At 36.0% G+C, this 14,169-nt stretch overlaps 2 protein-coding genes across 2 annotated transcripts; one reads left to right on the top strand and one right to left on the bottom strand.

Annotated features, from left to right (window-relative positions):
- The first annotated feature begins 853 nt into the window (after positions 1 to 853).
- Positions 854 to 4,732, top strand: nubp2 (nucleotide binding protein 2 (MinD homolog, E. coli)). The gene is made up of 7 exons (XM_028036971.1): positions 854 to 993; positions 1,345 to 1,460; positions 1,804 to 2,002; positions 2,768 to 2,922; positions 3,089 to 3,199; positions 3,331 to 3,400; positions 4,289 to 4,732. The coding sequence occupies exons 1-7, from the start codon at positions 978 to 980 to the stop codon at positions 4,426 to 4,428; spliced, it is 807 nt and encodes a 268-aa protein (XP_027892772.1). The 5' UTR covers positions 854 to 977; the 3' UTR covers positions 4,429 to 4,732.
- Positions 4,620 to 12,266, bottom strand: atp6v0cb (ATPase H+ transporting V0 subunit cb). The gene is made up of 4 exons (XM_028036985.1): positions 12,112 to 12,266; positions 11,953 to 12,034; positions 7,075 to 7,258; positions 4,620 to 5,804 (listed from the first exon to the last, which is right to left on the bottom strand). Exons 2-4 carry the CDS (start codon positions 12,023 to 12,025, stop codon positions 5,600 to 5,602), a joined length of 462 nt encoding a protein of 153 aa, XP_027892786.1. The 5' UTR covers positions 12,026 to 12,034; positions 12,112 to 12,266; the 3' UTR covers positions 4,620 to 5,599.
- Positions 12,267 to 14,169: the final 1,903 nt, after the last annotated feature.

Genomic DNA, 14,169 nt, shown 5'->3' with positions numbered 1-14,169 from the left:
CAGCCCGTCGCCTAGCAACCCAGTTCTAGTTCCACTGGCAGATTATTTACTTCTATTTACATACTACTACATACTATCTAGTTTGGTTTATTTTTGCACAATTAAAATACAGATCCAAGATACACTGCATAAACACAAAATCTGACCAAGGATTTTTTACCTACTTTCTCGCCCAAGTAACTCTGGCAAGAGTAAAATTACAATAGTACAACTTTATTCTCGTAATAGAGTGATGAGTTTTCATCTGAGCACTTTAGGAGAAGATAACAAGCAAAATAACCAAAGGAAAAAAAATCTTACCAAGTAGTTTTCCTCTAGTTTCTAGTGCAAATATATTAGTACATTTAAATAAAACTAACTTACAGGTAACTTTCCAGAAAGATATAGAAGCTTGTTTTAAGTAAATATTTTCTTAATATTGATGGAAAAGTTTCACTGGCAGATTATTTTACCTATAGCAGGACCTTTTTTCCAATATTCTCACCAATATTAAGGAATTATTGACTAAAAACAAGCTTCTTTGACTTCCCTATTTTTAACACTTTGGAACTTAATCTGTTGTTACACCCATAATTATGAGTTGTAAAGTGAAAAATACAACTCTTTTTCTTATAATTATGAAGTTTTCTGTCAGAATTATGACTTTTTATTGTATGTTTATTTGTTCTTTATTTTCCCTTTGGGCTCAATAAAGTATTTTTGATCTCGTAATTATGACAGTAAAAGTCAAAGTACATTTTAACTGCTTTAACGTTACTCAAAAATAACTCAAAATAAAATAGCAGCAAAAATTAATCAAGGAATAGAAATAATCATATAATAATTTCCTTGTCGCAGTAACGAAGACATCCTGTTACGTTGCAAAAGGAGGCGGGACTTGTGCTCTTCTGCTGCATGTGATTGGTGCGTGACGACAACGGAAGTTATTGTTGTTTCTCTGCCGACTGTGTTCGTGTTTTAGCTCCATATTCTGCAGTATGGAGCAGAACAATGGTAGGTGAATGACAATGGAAATACAATCAACAATAACCGAAGATTTATATCTGCTTACAGCTTGTTTATTGTCACAATAACTGAATATATTAATGTATTAAAATGTAGCTGAATTCACTGAGCTGCTAGCTAAAGCTAACTCTGCAAAAGTTTCTCTTCTTATTATAAAGTTGATAGTTTGTGCTGTAAAACGTGAATTCATTAGCTACGTTCATGCTAGTGTTCGTTAACCAGTGATTCATGTTAAACTCTTGCTATATGAGCCATATAACTAATTTGCTCAAATATACAGTTTATTAAAGGCGGTTGTCATTGATTATGGACGATATCTATGCCGTTATTTCATGTTAGAGGGGAGTTTGGCCCAGGTTCGCCATGTTGTTTTGGTTCTGTCGGGAAAAGGAGGAGTTGGGAAGAGCACCATCACCACAGAGTTAGCTTTGGCTCTGAGGCATGCAGGCAAAAAGGTGAGTCTGCAGACACAGACCATCTGCTAACTCTGGAAAAACTGAAATCTTCTAGAAAAAACTTGGAAAACTTCCGAGTTTGAAGAGTCCAAAACCTACTAGAAAAAATTTGAGAAAAAACTTGGAAATGACTAAGTTTGAAAAGTCCAGAAAAATACTGAGATTAATTGAAGAAAATTTCAAGAAACTCTTGGAAATTTCAGATTATTTTTTCTAGAAAATCTGTCACTTTTCAGAATCGGAGATTTCTGTGCTTTTCTAGAAATTTTCAGAGTTCATTGTTTATTTCTGTGTTTTTATTATAAAATAATCTAACGCGCTGATGAACCTCCATGTTGTTCAGGTTGGGATTCTTGACGTTGACCTTTGTGGGCCAAGTATCCCCCGCATGCTGAGCGTCGGCCGACCAGAGGTGCATCAGTGCGACACCGGATGGGTCCCAGTCTACACAGACGCTCAGAAGAGTCTGGCTCTGATGTCCATCGGTTTCCTGATGGAAGACCCGGATGAAGCCGTGGTGTGGAGAGGCCCGAAGAAAACCGGTACCACCAGATCAGACACTGGGTTTCCAATCATTAGACACATTTTAACCATTTATTAGTAGTAGAGAGGAACTGAAAGGAGTACACTCCTGCACAAAATGTCAGAAATTTTGATATTCATCTCATAGATTTTCTAGAAAAAGTTTATGATTAATTGCAGACGTTTTGTGGAAAAAACTTGGAAATTTGGGTGTGAAAAGTTGAAAATTTACTATACAAATGTGAGCTTAATCTCAGAAATATTCTTGCAAACACAAGGAAATTTGAGTTTTTCTAGAATTTTTTCCATATTTCAAAATCAGAAATGTCCACATTTTCTCTATAAAAGCTTGAAAAAGCAAAACTTTATCAGTAAATCTGATTTCTGTGGGTCTAATAATGTTTAAGTCGACAACAAAATAATTCATCTGAGAAATTCTGGCAAATTTAGACCAGAAATAAATTTTTCTTGACGACCGTGGCGGCCATTTTGAATTTTTCAGCTGCTAACGGATTTTACCCATTAGCAAAATGCTAGTTAAGCACACAGTATTTCTAATATGTCAGTTTATGTGTTACCTTATTTAAAATGTGTTTTTGTCATCTAGATAATATGATCTTTGTAAACTTACAATGAAATAATTTCTTCTGAATGGATTAAGAATAAAAATACATAATTTCTGGGGGGTTTTGTGGTCCATAAAAGGATAAAATTAGAGAGGACAAATTGTTATGCAGCATGATTTGCTCTTGAGTTCCTGGACTGAGTGTTGCTCTTTCCAACAGCTTTGATTGGCCAGTTTGTGTCGGATGTAGCGTGGGGGGAGCTGGACGTGCTGCTGGTCGACACGCCGCCGGGGACGTCGGATGAGCATCTGGCCGTGCTGGAAAACCTTAAAAAACATAAAGTGGACGGAGCCGTTTTGGTCACCACTCCTCAGGTAGAAATTAAACGAATGAAATGGAAAAAAAAGAAGCAAGAATTGAATTATTTCGTATCGTTCCCTCTGGTCTTTGCAGCTGTTTCTTTTCAGTTCGGATCCCAGTGATGAAATCAAATGTTGGAAAATGTTTGACATGTTATTTCCCTTCCTGTTTTGGTTGCAGGCCGTGTCTACAGGGGATGTGAGGAGAGAAATCACTTTCTGTAAGAAAACCGGAGTTCGGATCCTGGGAATTGTAGAAAATATGAGCGGCTTTGTTTGCCCTCACTGCTCCGTAAGTAATCCTGGTTAATAAACCATAATTACATGACTCTGATCATTAGTTTATATATGAAGTCACATAAATATTGATTATGATTTGGAAAAGCTGGAATGTGTTTATAAAATGTTGCCTATTTGCTACAGGAATGCAGCAATATTTTCTCAAAGGGTGGCGGTGAAGAACTGGCCAAACTGACCGGATCCGTGTTTCTAGGTGGGACTTGTAGTTGTAGTTTCAACTAATAGCCACAAGATGGCAACAAAAACCCTTCAGTCTAAAGTTCATACTGTCAAAATGGTCGATCACGTTCAGCAAGAAGTTTGTAGTTAAGGTCTGAATTATTAACACAAAACAAATAATTTTGCCATGGAAATGATAATAAATTACATTAATAGTTTTACTGTTTCCAGGAGAACAAAGTTTGATCAGATTTTATTGTGGCGATTCACTAATCAAGCATGAATGTTGACCATAAAGAGCAACTAAACCCCAAATCAGGTTTTTTGGCAGATAAACTCTATTGGTTGCCATCGTAATGTTTCTGTGCAACTTGTTGCTTTTCAAAAGACAGTTGCTAGCAGGTCTGAAAAGTCGCTGGTTATTTTTTGTTGCCCTCCCGACCCGCCGCCCACAAAAAAGAAACTAATTTGTTGCTTGCTGCTCTTTTGAAAAAAAAAAATATATATATATATTGATTCCCAGTTGGTTTTTTGAAGAAAAAAAAAGTTGCTGGATTTGTCGTTGGTTGCTTTGTTGAAAAAGAAACAGCTCCAGCAAGCAATCGTCTCTCATTTGTCCAGACATTTTGTACGAAGCAGAACAATGGTCGGGTTTTACCAATAATTTGGTTATTCTTTAAACTTTCGTGTCACATCAGTAAAATAAACAGATCAAACTCATTGGAGATTCTGTTTTTGTTCATTAAGAGTTTTAGTGATTAAATTTGTATCTCAACTGTAAACAAAACTAAATTACATTGATCAGGTTTCCGCAGGCTGGTAATGATGCCTAAAGTGGAACATAAACGTTTCTGAAATGTAATTACAGTTTCCTGATGGTTTGATTCTGGTGCTCTGGTTGTAACGGATGTTCTGATTTCAGGTTCGGTACCGTTGGATCCGCTCCTCAGCGCCAGCATAGAGGAAGGCAAAGACTTTGCACAGTCATTTCCTGACAGCTCCACATTCAGCGCCATCAGCACAATTTCTCAAACGTTACTCAACAGCCTCCAAACAGACTGATTTTTTTCTGAATTCAAATATTTGTATCGTTGTATACATTTCTCTTGTATATTTTATTATTGGTCGCATAATCTGGGTGTTTCTTTTCCTTTAAATCAGTTCTGCTTCCTGTGGTTTTTGATGTTGAAGCAGCAAAGCGTCATAAACTGAAAAATAAACGCAGAAACTGAAGACATTTGTGTGTTCGGAAGTCAGTCAACAGTTGGAATCTTTAATTGAGAAACTGATACATCCAGAGCTTGTACAGGATTATTGATGGACAGCAGTTCTAGTTCCAGAAAATATGCTCCAGATTAAAAAAAAATAAATTGCATAACTTTAAAGCTAATCATGTCTGATTTCTTTTTTCTTTTTAATTAAATACATCTTGATCTGGATAAAATCTTCTGAGCAAGAAAGCACTGAATCCCATGAGGGGTTTTTTTGTTTTTAACGCCTGGGATGGAGGAACAGCCACAGATGAGATGGTCGTGAAAAATGAGGTGGAATGTGGAAATCACAGCAGCGAGACCCGACATCTTTAATGCAAACAGCAGCAGCACTAGGAGGAAAAAACACTGACGTTTAAAAAACAAAAACCCAGAAATGTTCATAAAGCTACACGCCACCAGCGACAGACCAAAGGCAATCTTAATCAAAAAAAAGAAAGAGGAAATCCAACCACTTATCACAACCCACAGTGCATTAAACCTAGTGATATTTATGTATTTATATATGTATAATATCTTGGACAATTAGACTTTTGCTGCATCTCAACAGTTCAGTGAACACGTCATTATAAATAAAAATCAGCAGAACAAAAAGCTCAAGTCCATACATGTTTTTTTACAAACAGATCCTTGTGATTATTGTTTTTAATAATATTACAGCTCCCGGGTTGATGTGGGGAAAAGCAGAGCCGCTCTGAAGAAAGTGGAGGGAGAAAACGAGTCTTTATCCGACAATTTCTATTTTTTTCTTTAAACACACGCACACACACACACAGGACAGACAAATCACTACATTGCGCATTTACAAGTTGACTATCAAATCGGGACGACTGTACACATTGTTGAGAAAAGACCATATTTATGGAGCCAGTATTTCATTTCCTCCATATTTTCTCTATTTTTCTTTTACACTTTTTTCCCTCCAGCAGCAACTTTAAAAGGACCGATGAAGCGGCTTCGTGTTACTTCGTGGAGAGGATGAGGGCGACGATGAGCCCGTACAGACCCAGGACCTCGGCGAAAATCAGGATGAGGATCATGCCCACGAAAAGCCGGGGCTGCTGGGCCGTTCCCCGCACGCCGGCGTCGCCCACGATGCCGATGGCGAAGCCGGCCGCCAAGCCGCTCAGGCCCACGCTCAGCCCGGCGCCCAGGTGGAGGAAACTCCTGCGCACAAAAACAACGGGCAGAAACGGTCACTAAAATAAGTCGACAGCAGAAGTTTTTATACAGAGATTAAAGAAGCAATTAAACCACTGGAGTAATGAAAAAAACCCAAACGTTTAATTAATAGTAAACATCTGACAGTATTAAGGTCATAAAAATAAATTAAAATTGAAGGAATAAAGTCATATCATGAGAATAACGTTGAAATAATACAAGAAGTCGTAGCATTATGAGAATTTCGTCGTGATTATGAGTAATTAATCTTTTTTTTAAAGTCATATTTCGAGAAGTCGTATGAGAATAATTTGGAAATATTATTGTACGAATAATATTGAGCAACATAATCCAGTTACATTAGCTGCGATGTTCGCAGCATCAATTTACGAAAACATCGGAATACAAAAACGTCAAATTATGAAAAATGTTAAAAAAAAATTGAAAATAGTTATATTTCGAGAAGGCGTTTGAAAATATAGTACAAAAAGTTGTAGTGTTAAGAGAATAAAATTGTAATATTGATTTTATTCTCATTGCTACAACTACTTAAGTCTCATAATTCTAACAGAATGAAGTAGTAACTTTATGGGAAACAACACAAAAAAACAACTATTTTTTATTAAAACAATTTTTTTCCTCCTAATTTTAAGATGTTCTAGTAAAATTGTATTTTTATTCTGCTAACATAACAATGTTCTGGTAATTATTCCATCATACTTTTCAAAATGTTTTTAGGGTTTTAATCATTTTAAGCCTAATCGCCCAGCTCTACATTAAATGTTATAAATATATTAACAGGAAAATTCAGAGTTAGACAGTCTTATACTATGAAAATGAAATTAAAAACGTATCGCAATATAAGCGTTTCATATCAGTTGATATTGTCAATCATTACGTGTTTTTTTTTTTTTTGTTTTAAATATCTAAAACATTTCCAAACTAGTGTCAGAACCGTTCCCGTTTTATCCAGTTTTCTCTCCACATTGTTTCTATTTTTTAGCAGTTATGAGGCAAAGTGGGGAAACCTGAAACTGCCCCAGTTACTCAGCAGGTCGTTGCTAGGTAACCAAAGTTGGGGGAACTTGAAACTGATTCTTACCCAGCAGATTGTTGCTAGGCAACCCAAGAACAGCCAGATAGTTGATTCCAACAACCTGGAATATTCTACATGTTGAATGCGCTACCAGTTGTATTATCTATTGCGGTATATATAGTTATTGATTTATTGGTGATGAGAATATTATTGTAAAACGTATCTAACCATAAAGCTTACTTGTAAAGAGTGATTTTGTCTGAGATGTTGTTGGCGATCAGCACTGCTACTACCAGCCCGTAGATGGCTATGATACCAGCCATGACCACGGGGATGATGGACTTCATGATGAGCTCCGGCCGCATCACAGACATGGCGGCGATGCCTGTGCCGCTCTTAGCCGTGCCGTAGGCCGCTCCCAAGGCTGGAATGACACAAAAACAAACACAGGCTAATGGGTTAGCATCAGAGAGGCTAGCAGGCGACAGAAACAGTGAAGCACAGCTGGAAAATAAAGCAGAAGTGGAACTATTGTATCAGATTCTGTTCCTCTAAATAAAACCCATCATGGCTTCATTGGGGTATTTCACCTTTAGTCAAAGGGAAACTATAATCAACTTTTTACTAAGGCTTTAAGAGGGATGAGCCTGATGGAAAAGGGCATCAAAAGAGGAACATCACACACAACCAGCAGACCACAGAAGCCGTCAGCAACAGTACGAAGCAAACGGCCATTAACGATTGATTCAACAAGAACCTGCAGGCGAAGCAACAAAATATTATTTTAGTCGATTATTCTGATTAATCCAATTTTAAAAATTGCCACGTTCTGCTGATTTTTCATTTAACCACTTTAGCTTTTTTTTAATACAATATTAAAAGTATAATAAAATATCCAAATGAACAATTTATAATAAATATTTTATTGCCTAAAAAGCTAAAACAGCATCCTTTAGTGAATTTGAAGCTAAACTTTGCCACTTGCTGCATTTTGGCTGAAATATATTTACAGACAAAACCTTTTTTATTATAATTATTTTAAACATAAAACATATACTACTTTGTATATTTTCTTAATTATTGCTCTGTATGTTTATTCAGCAATTGGCTGAGAAAAAACCTCAACAAATTATTTGTATTTACCAGTTTGTGACTATTTGATTACTTTTTCCTGGCATTTGTTATGCAGGCATTCCCATGAAATTACTATTTAATTCTCCTGATATTATGACTTTATTCTGGTAATTAACTTCATTTTCATAATTAAAAATATAAATAAATCTTAGACTGGCCACAATATTTAATCTTAGAGTTAATCCGAATTAAAAATCTAACATTTGTCAAACAAGATGGCGGCTCTGGATGCTGAACTATGGAAACCAAAAGAGCACATTGGTTTAAATTTTTTTTTTTTTTAATAAATAAAAATCTGGATTTTCCAAAAATTAAATTAATCTCCCTTCCTGCAGGTGGCAGTGTTTCTTACTTCTACTACACTGCTGTGTCTTTAGTTGAGGTCTAGTTAAAGTCTGATGGAGTAACAAAAAGTTTTATTATTGTCAGAAGACAATTACTGCAAAAAATATCAAAGAACTCCTTTTTTGCCAATATTTCTAATGTGGCGCTACAAAATTAGTGATTTTAATTGTGCAAGCAAAAGGTAAAGAAATAAAAGTGAAATTTTGCAGGGACTGAGATATTTGGGGGAAAATTGTTCAATTTCTTCATTTATTTTGAAGCTTTTTAATCTTTGGTGACCTTCTGAGCAGGATTTTTTGAGAAAATTACCTCCAAAGACAAAATGATGCTGATTAAATCTGAAAAGATTCCAGATTTCCCAGCCTGAAGCGTTCCTGCACTGGGAGTTTCTCCTGCTAACTACAGCAGGCTGTTCAGCCGCCATGTTGCCTCCATCTCTCCTGATGCAGCGCCACACTGACGCCATCAGAAGGTTAAATCAGCCCCGTCTGTCTGAAGTCATCAGTCAGAGCGAAACGTTTAGCAAACCAAAACAAAGAAGCAGTCCGACTTTAGACGCTTAAAGCAACTTTGATTCTTAACCAAGCCTGAAATAAAAATGACAGCATGGTCAAAAGACGCAGAGTTGCTAATAATCAGATTAAATATTGCCTTAAATGTCTGGCTGGACAGAGATGTGGATGACTAAGGAGAAAACCCCCCACCAGATTACTGTCATCCTGTCTCAGCAGGAAGATTCTGTGGAGGCAAAACCTCTGGATTATAATCCTAATCCTCCTCGCTCCCTACCAGAGCGTTTGGGAAACGGGACGCCCCATGACGTCTGATGACATCAGAGCAGAAAGTGCCTCCAACAAAAGGGTGAAAATAAAATTACAAATTACAGCAGGGGGCCCTCTGAGTTAGAGAGAAAAACCAGAAGTGGTTTTTACCCAATTACAGCGTAGAGCTAGACCAAACAGAAAAGGAAGAACATTTTTAAAGTAGTCTTTCAAAATGTGCAGTGTGAAAACATAAATTACAGCAACAACTGCAAATTAGGGCCATTGTAAATAGAAGAAAAACATTTCCGCCAAATAAAAAAGAGAAAAAGAAAAAAGAAACTCAAATGGTTTAATATAAAAAAGTGGAACTTTGAGCTCCAAAAGTTGGAAGTTTGCTAAAAAGAAAATAAAAATATCAGAATTGCTCTAGAAAAAACATGGAAGTTTCTTTCATGAGTCAGAAATTTACTGGAAAAACAAAATTAAAACTTTATAATATATATATATATATATATATATGAACTCTAAAAGGAGCTCTTTAGGATTAATGAAGTGTTTTTGAATTAAATTTACAATAATGACAAAGTAAATAAGGTGCTACTGAAAATGTTTAAGTTTGTCATATGAAGCAGAGCTTCACACATTTTAAATCAGGACAAGTGAAACATGAATCTGTGAACTTTTCTTTTAGCAGGAAATGCAACACTTTACCACCTGCCAATGCATCTTTGCTTTTTTTTAATTTTATGTGAATGTCTCCACTCTGCAGGATCTTTCCATCTGAATCCCAAATGAAGAATCAACACAATCCCAGCCCTTCTTTCTGCAAAAGCAATCCTCTAAAATGATTAATTACTGGAAAAAGCAGAACTTAAAAATCAACTGGTTGATCATTTATAAGTGGTGAGTAGTGGTGTGCAATGCTGTATATTTTAGTAACAATCGCACCAATCATTATTATTTGGGTTTGATATATAAAACTTCTCAATTGTAGGTGTTTTTGTGGCTTTTCCTTTTAATTACTTGGTTAAAACTAAGGACAGAATTTGGACAAAGTTTATAGATTCCTACAAAATATTTTAGTAACATACTTGCACAATAAACAGAAAATAACTGTATTTTTACTTTAAATAAAATGAAAGAAGAAAAAAAAAAATCTAATTTCAGTGTAAATCAAACCAACAAAACTTGAGCAGAGGGAAACTGAAACTAAAGTATCGATCTTACCACTTATTGATCCGATACTGGTATTTTGGATCAATCCACCCACCTGCACTGGTGAGTCAAATACTGATTATTTTTTCATTAAATTAATTAAAAATAGTAAGTTACATCATTCAGAAACTATTAAAAGTAATAACAGCGCCACGTCCTCATAAGTTTGATATCTTTTTTAAACAACAAAAGTTTTTTTTTTCTGATTTGGTTTTTTGATGCATAAACCAAAATCATTTTGATGCACTTTGAGTTTAATATAATAAATAAGCATGTATATAAATACAAATGACTGTATATTTTTTTGTCTCTATCAAAAGACATGCATCACATTTTTATTTTTATCCACTATACAGTCAATGGGGACAAAAAGTCCTTCAACAAAGCTTGAAGTTAGCAAAGTTTGAGTTTATATCAAGTAATATCTTAAGTTAAATCATAAGCTACAGTTTGTCAAGTTTTCTACCAGTTATCTGAATTCAAATCCGAATTTCACCCATAATACAGGATATAATAATAATATGCCGATATCTGATAGTGACAAACATTAGCGTGAAAATTAGCTTCTGACTCACTTTTAAATCAGGAATAGTGGAAAACTAGGAAATAAATCCATAAAATCACCAAGTGTTAAAGTCCATTCAAAGTAGCACTTCTTCAAAAGTTTGATATATTTTTTAAAAATCTGAATATTTTTTTTCTGAACACATCCACTGCCGATTTATACATGTTAAAGTTTAAAGGTGTATTTCAGGGAATCACTAGCCAGATGGCCAAGTCAGAAGTCTCATCATGTGATAATCATGTGACTTCCGTCATTCCTTTGAGGAATAGGAAGTCAGCCAGCTGATCACGGTTTCTGATTGATGTTTAAACTATAAAGAAGCTTTTTTAAAAGATTCATTTTAAAAAAGCTTTAAAAAAAAAAGATATCAGCATGAAATTAAAGCCACACCTTCATGTTTACTAAATATTTTACGCAGCTATTGCCTAATACAGCTTACGTGGGATGGTGTGTACTCGATCTCTAATGTATTTGCTCTATGATCTCAACTTTTAACATTGCTTAAGCATCAACTTTGCAACACTTTTTAATTATTCTTAATGAATTTGTAAAGTGTAAATGGCCGCTTTGTGGAGAAAGTAGCAATTAGCTTAATCAGCTATTAATGCACCAACCACACGATTAAATTTGAGAAACAAGTTAAAGTTGGTCGTCAAATGTACAGTTCAATTTTGTTTTCTGTACGTGTAATATTATAATTATATAACTCATGTTTTGTCCTTTCGCTTTGCCAGAGTAATTTGATGTGAGGCTAGCGTCAGTGCTAACTCACACAGCTACCACCAGCTAGTTAACCAGCCTTAGCTCGTTATAGCTAGCTATGGTTAAGAAGTGAAAGCAAAGAAACCCAATAAATACAAATGGGTCGGTTTTAAAAATCATTTTAAATCTCTTTCTGCCTTACAGCTAGGACAAATGACAGCTAACGATTAGCAATGAATCGCTAGCATTCCGGATAGCTAAATGGGCTTTAAGAAGAGCACCGCGGTTAGCAAATGACACTTTATGGGATTTAAGCTCATTTATCTGTAAATACAAACAGACATTTGAGTGACAAACATTAAAAATCATTTAAAGAAAGTGTGTGTTACTTACCGCTGAACACCATAGCCGCGGAGGCTCCCATCACTGCGAAGAACGGTGAGTACTCTGGGGTTGCGCCCGACATTCTGTCTCACTAAATAAAGTATAAAAATAAAGCAAATGTACAAAAATAATAACAATTAGCGATGAACCAAAAGAGGAAATGCGCACTTTAAAGGAGGCAATGGAAAAGGCCACGGGCTTGTGAAGCAACGGCGGGTAAACCAGGAACCGTCCAATAACCTAACTACCAGTGTAAACGGGAGAGTCACGACTCCTGAGATAAATAGCCGGCGCAGCAGCACAAAATGGCGAACCGGAAAGGATCACCTGACTGACCGAATGGATGGAAACTTTCAATTCACTCGGCGACGGGGAGGTTAAGACAAACTTTTATATTAAACACTGCGACGTAGAAAATATATTCAAATTGTAAGTAATAGTTCAGTGTTAGAAATAAATGTATATATTCGATGTTGTGTTCAAATTTGTTGCTTATTTTCATTGTAGTTATCAGAGGTTCACCCCCCCCTATCAGGCATCCATTTGGTTTGCTCCGTGGCAGGCTTTCCCGTTGATATTTACGTCATATTAATTGCAAATGCGGGGAAACCTTGTAAATCTAGAAATTCACACATATTTTCTTAAGTGTCTACCTAAAATTTGTTGATATTTTTCTTCAAATAATTATTAACATTTTAGCTAATGAAGTCAATGAGGCAAACTACTATGGGAGATCCTGTGCTGTTATAGGACACTGTTGACCATGGTAGGTATTGAATAAACTTTAGTACTTGACTGGTTCCAATCTTACCTAAAGAACAAGGATTTTTTGTGCCAACAGGTAACTTCTCATCAGAGCTAACAGAAATCACATGTGGGGTTCCACAAGGTTCCAGCTTTGGCTCCCTGTAATTTAATATTAGCTTGCTCCCACGGGTTCAGATAGCAACAAATAATACAATAAGCTTCTGTTACCACTTCATTAAAACATGAAAAAAAATATTAAGTTCAGGAATAAAAAATATATTTTATTTGCAGAGTGCACAGAATCATTATCATTTAATAATTTGCTAATTTAGTCAGGTGGTGACATGTGACAGCATAATGACTATTTTAATAGTCAATGGGTGGGGGATAAAATGGCTCTGCTGCACAAAAAGAATAAAATTATGAATAAAAATGTTATTTTAATTAATGCATTTTTCTGTTTTACTTTCAAAAGTCCTGAGCTGTAAACTTTGAATTGTGTTTCTGGTGCGTCCATAAATCTAATGCGCAAGCAACATCCGCAAACAACAGCAATGGATGACAAACACACGTCTCTTGGCCCAGTGTGTCATGATTTGGTGGTGAGGCAGAGGCAGCAGACTCAGGTAGAGGTAAATAAGATGGTTTAATGAAAATCAAAGTCCAAAAGACCAGGTAGCACAAAAGGAGCGCAGGGCAAATGCTCACAACTGGTGACACAGGCAGACTAGACAAACAGGACGAGGACCCGACGAGGAACAAAGAACACAGGTGGGGTTAAATACACAGAGGGTAATCAAGGAGACAAGAAACACCTGGGAACAATCAAGGGGAGACAGTACAACACGGAGACTAAGAGACACAGAAACTCAAAATAAACACAGATAAGGAACAGATCCTGACACAGTGGGGGTTAATTTCTGCTTTTAAAAACAACAATTTAATGGGACACTGGAAAAGACCATTTTTGTGTTCATGTTGTGCTAAGAACACTTTGCCTATTAGCAAATCTATTCAAGCGTGAAATAACATCTCAATGCTCAGATACTGTAATTAAAGGTGCAGTATATAACTTTTATAAAACAATGTTTATTACATATTTGTTAAAGCTGCATGAGAAGATAATCTGTGAAAAGATCAATCTTTACCTCCTCCCTGATCCACTATTGCCATCTGAAAAAAATGGCAAAACAACCAATCAGAGCCAGCGGGAGAGTCTTAGCGCTGTCTATCACTCCTGTGTACTTGGTGTTAAATGTGCTAACAGTGGAGAAACAGGAAAACCGTTTATCCGCAATTGTCTGTGGCTATGCTAACTAGCCTGAGCATTCACAACAGTCTATGCTAGCTGCGGTTGATCAGAGAGCAATGGGGTGATTGACAACGCAAAGACCCGCCTCTTGGCTCTGATTGGTTGTCTCTGGTTGTCACTGGGAAAAAGCAGAGGAGCTCAAATTTTTCACAAGTTCTCTGTCTCAT

The sequence above is a fragment of the Xiphophorus couchianus genome, chromosome 2 (assembly GCF_001444195.1).
Source record: "Xiphophorus couchianus chromosome 2, X_couchianus-1.0, whole genome shotgun sequence".
Classification (NCBI taxonomy): Eukaryota; Metazoa; Chordata; class Actinopteri; order Cyprinodontiformes; family Poeciliidae; genus Xiphophorus; species Xiphophorus couchianus.
The sequence above is the reverse complement of the archived record's forward strand: the minus strand, read 5'-3'. Positions and strand labels throughout refer to the sequence as shown.

Excerpts from the sequence above, each read along its gene's own strand:
- nubp2 (XM_028036971.1), top strand. Across the intron at positions 2,003-2,767 it reads GAGAGGCCCGAAGAAAACCG|CTTTGATTGGCCAGTTTGTG; the intron begins GTACCACCAGAT and ends TCTTTCCAACAG. Across the intron at positions 2,923-3,088 it reads TTTTGGTCACCACTCCTCAG|GCCGTGTCTACAGGGGATGT; the intron begins GTAGAAATTAAA and ends TTTTGGTTGCAG.
- atp6v0cb (XM_028036985.1), bottom strand. The coding sequence starts at position 12,025 with ATGTCGGGCGCAACCCCAGAGTACTCACCGTTCTTCGCAGTGATGGGA. Across the intron at positions 7,259-11,952 it reads CGCGGCTATGGTGTTCAGCG|CCTTGGGAGCGGCCTACGGC; the intron begins GTAAGTAACACA and ends GTGTCATTCCAG. Across the intron at positions 5,805-7,074 it reads GACAAAATCACTCTTTACAA|GAGTTTCCTCCACCTGGGCG; the intron begins GTAAGCTTTATG and ends TTTTGTGCGCAG.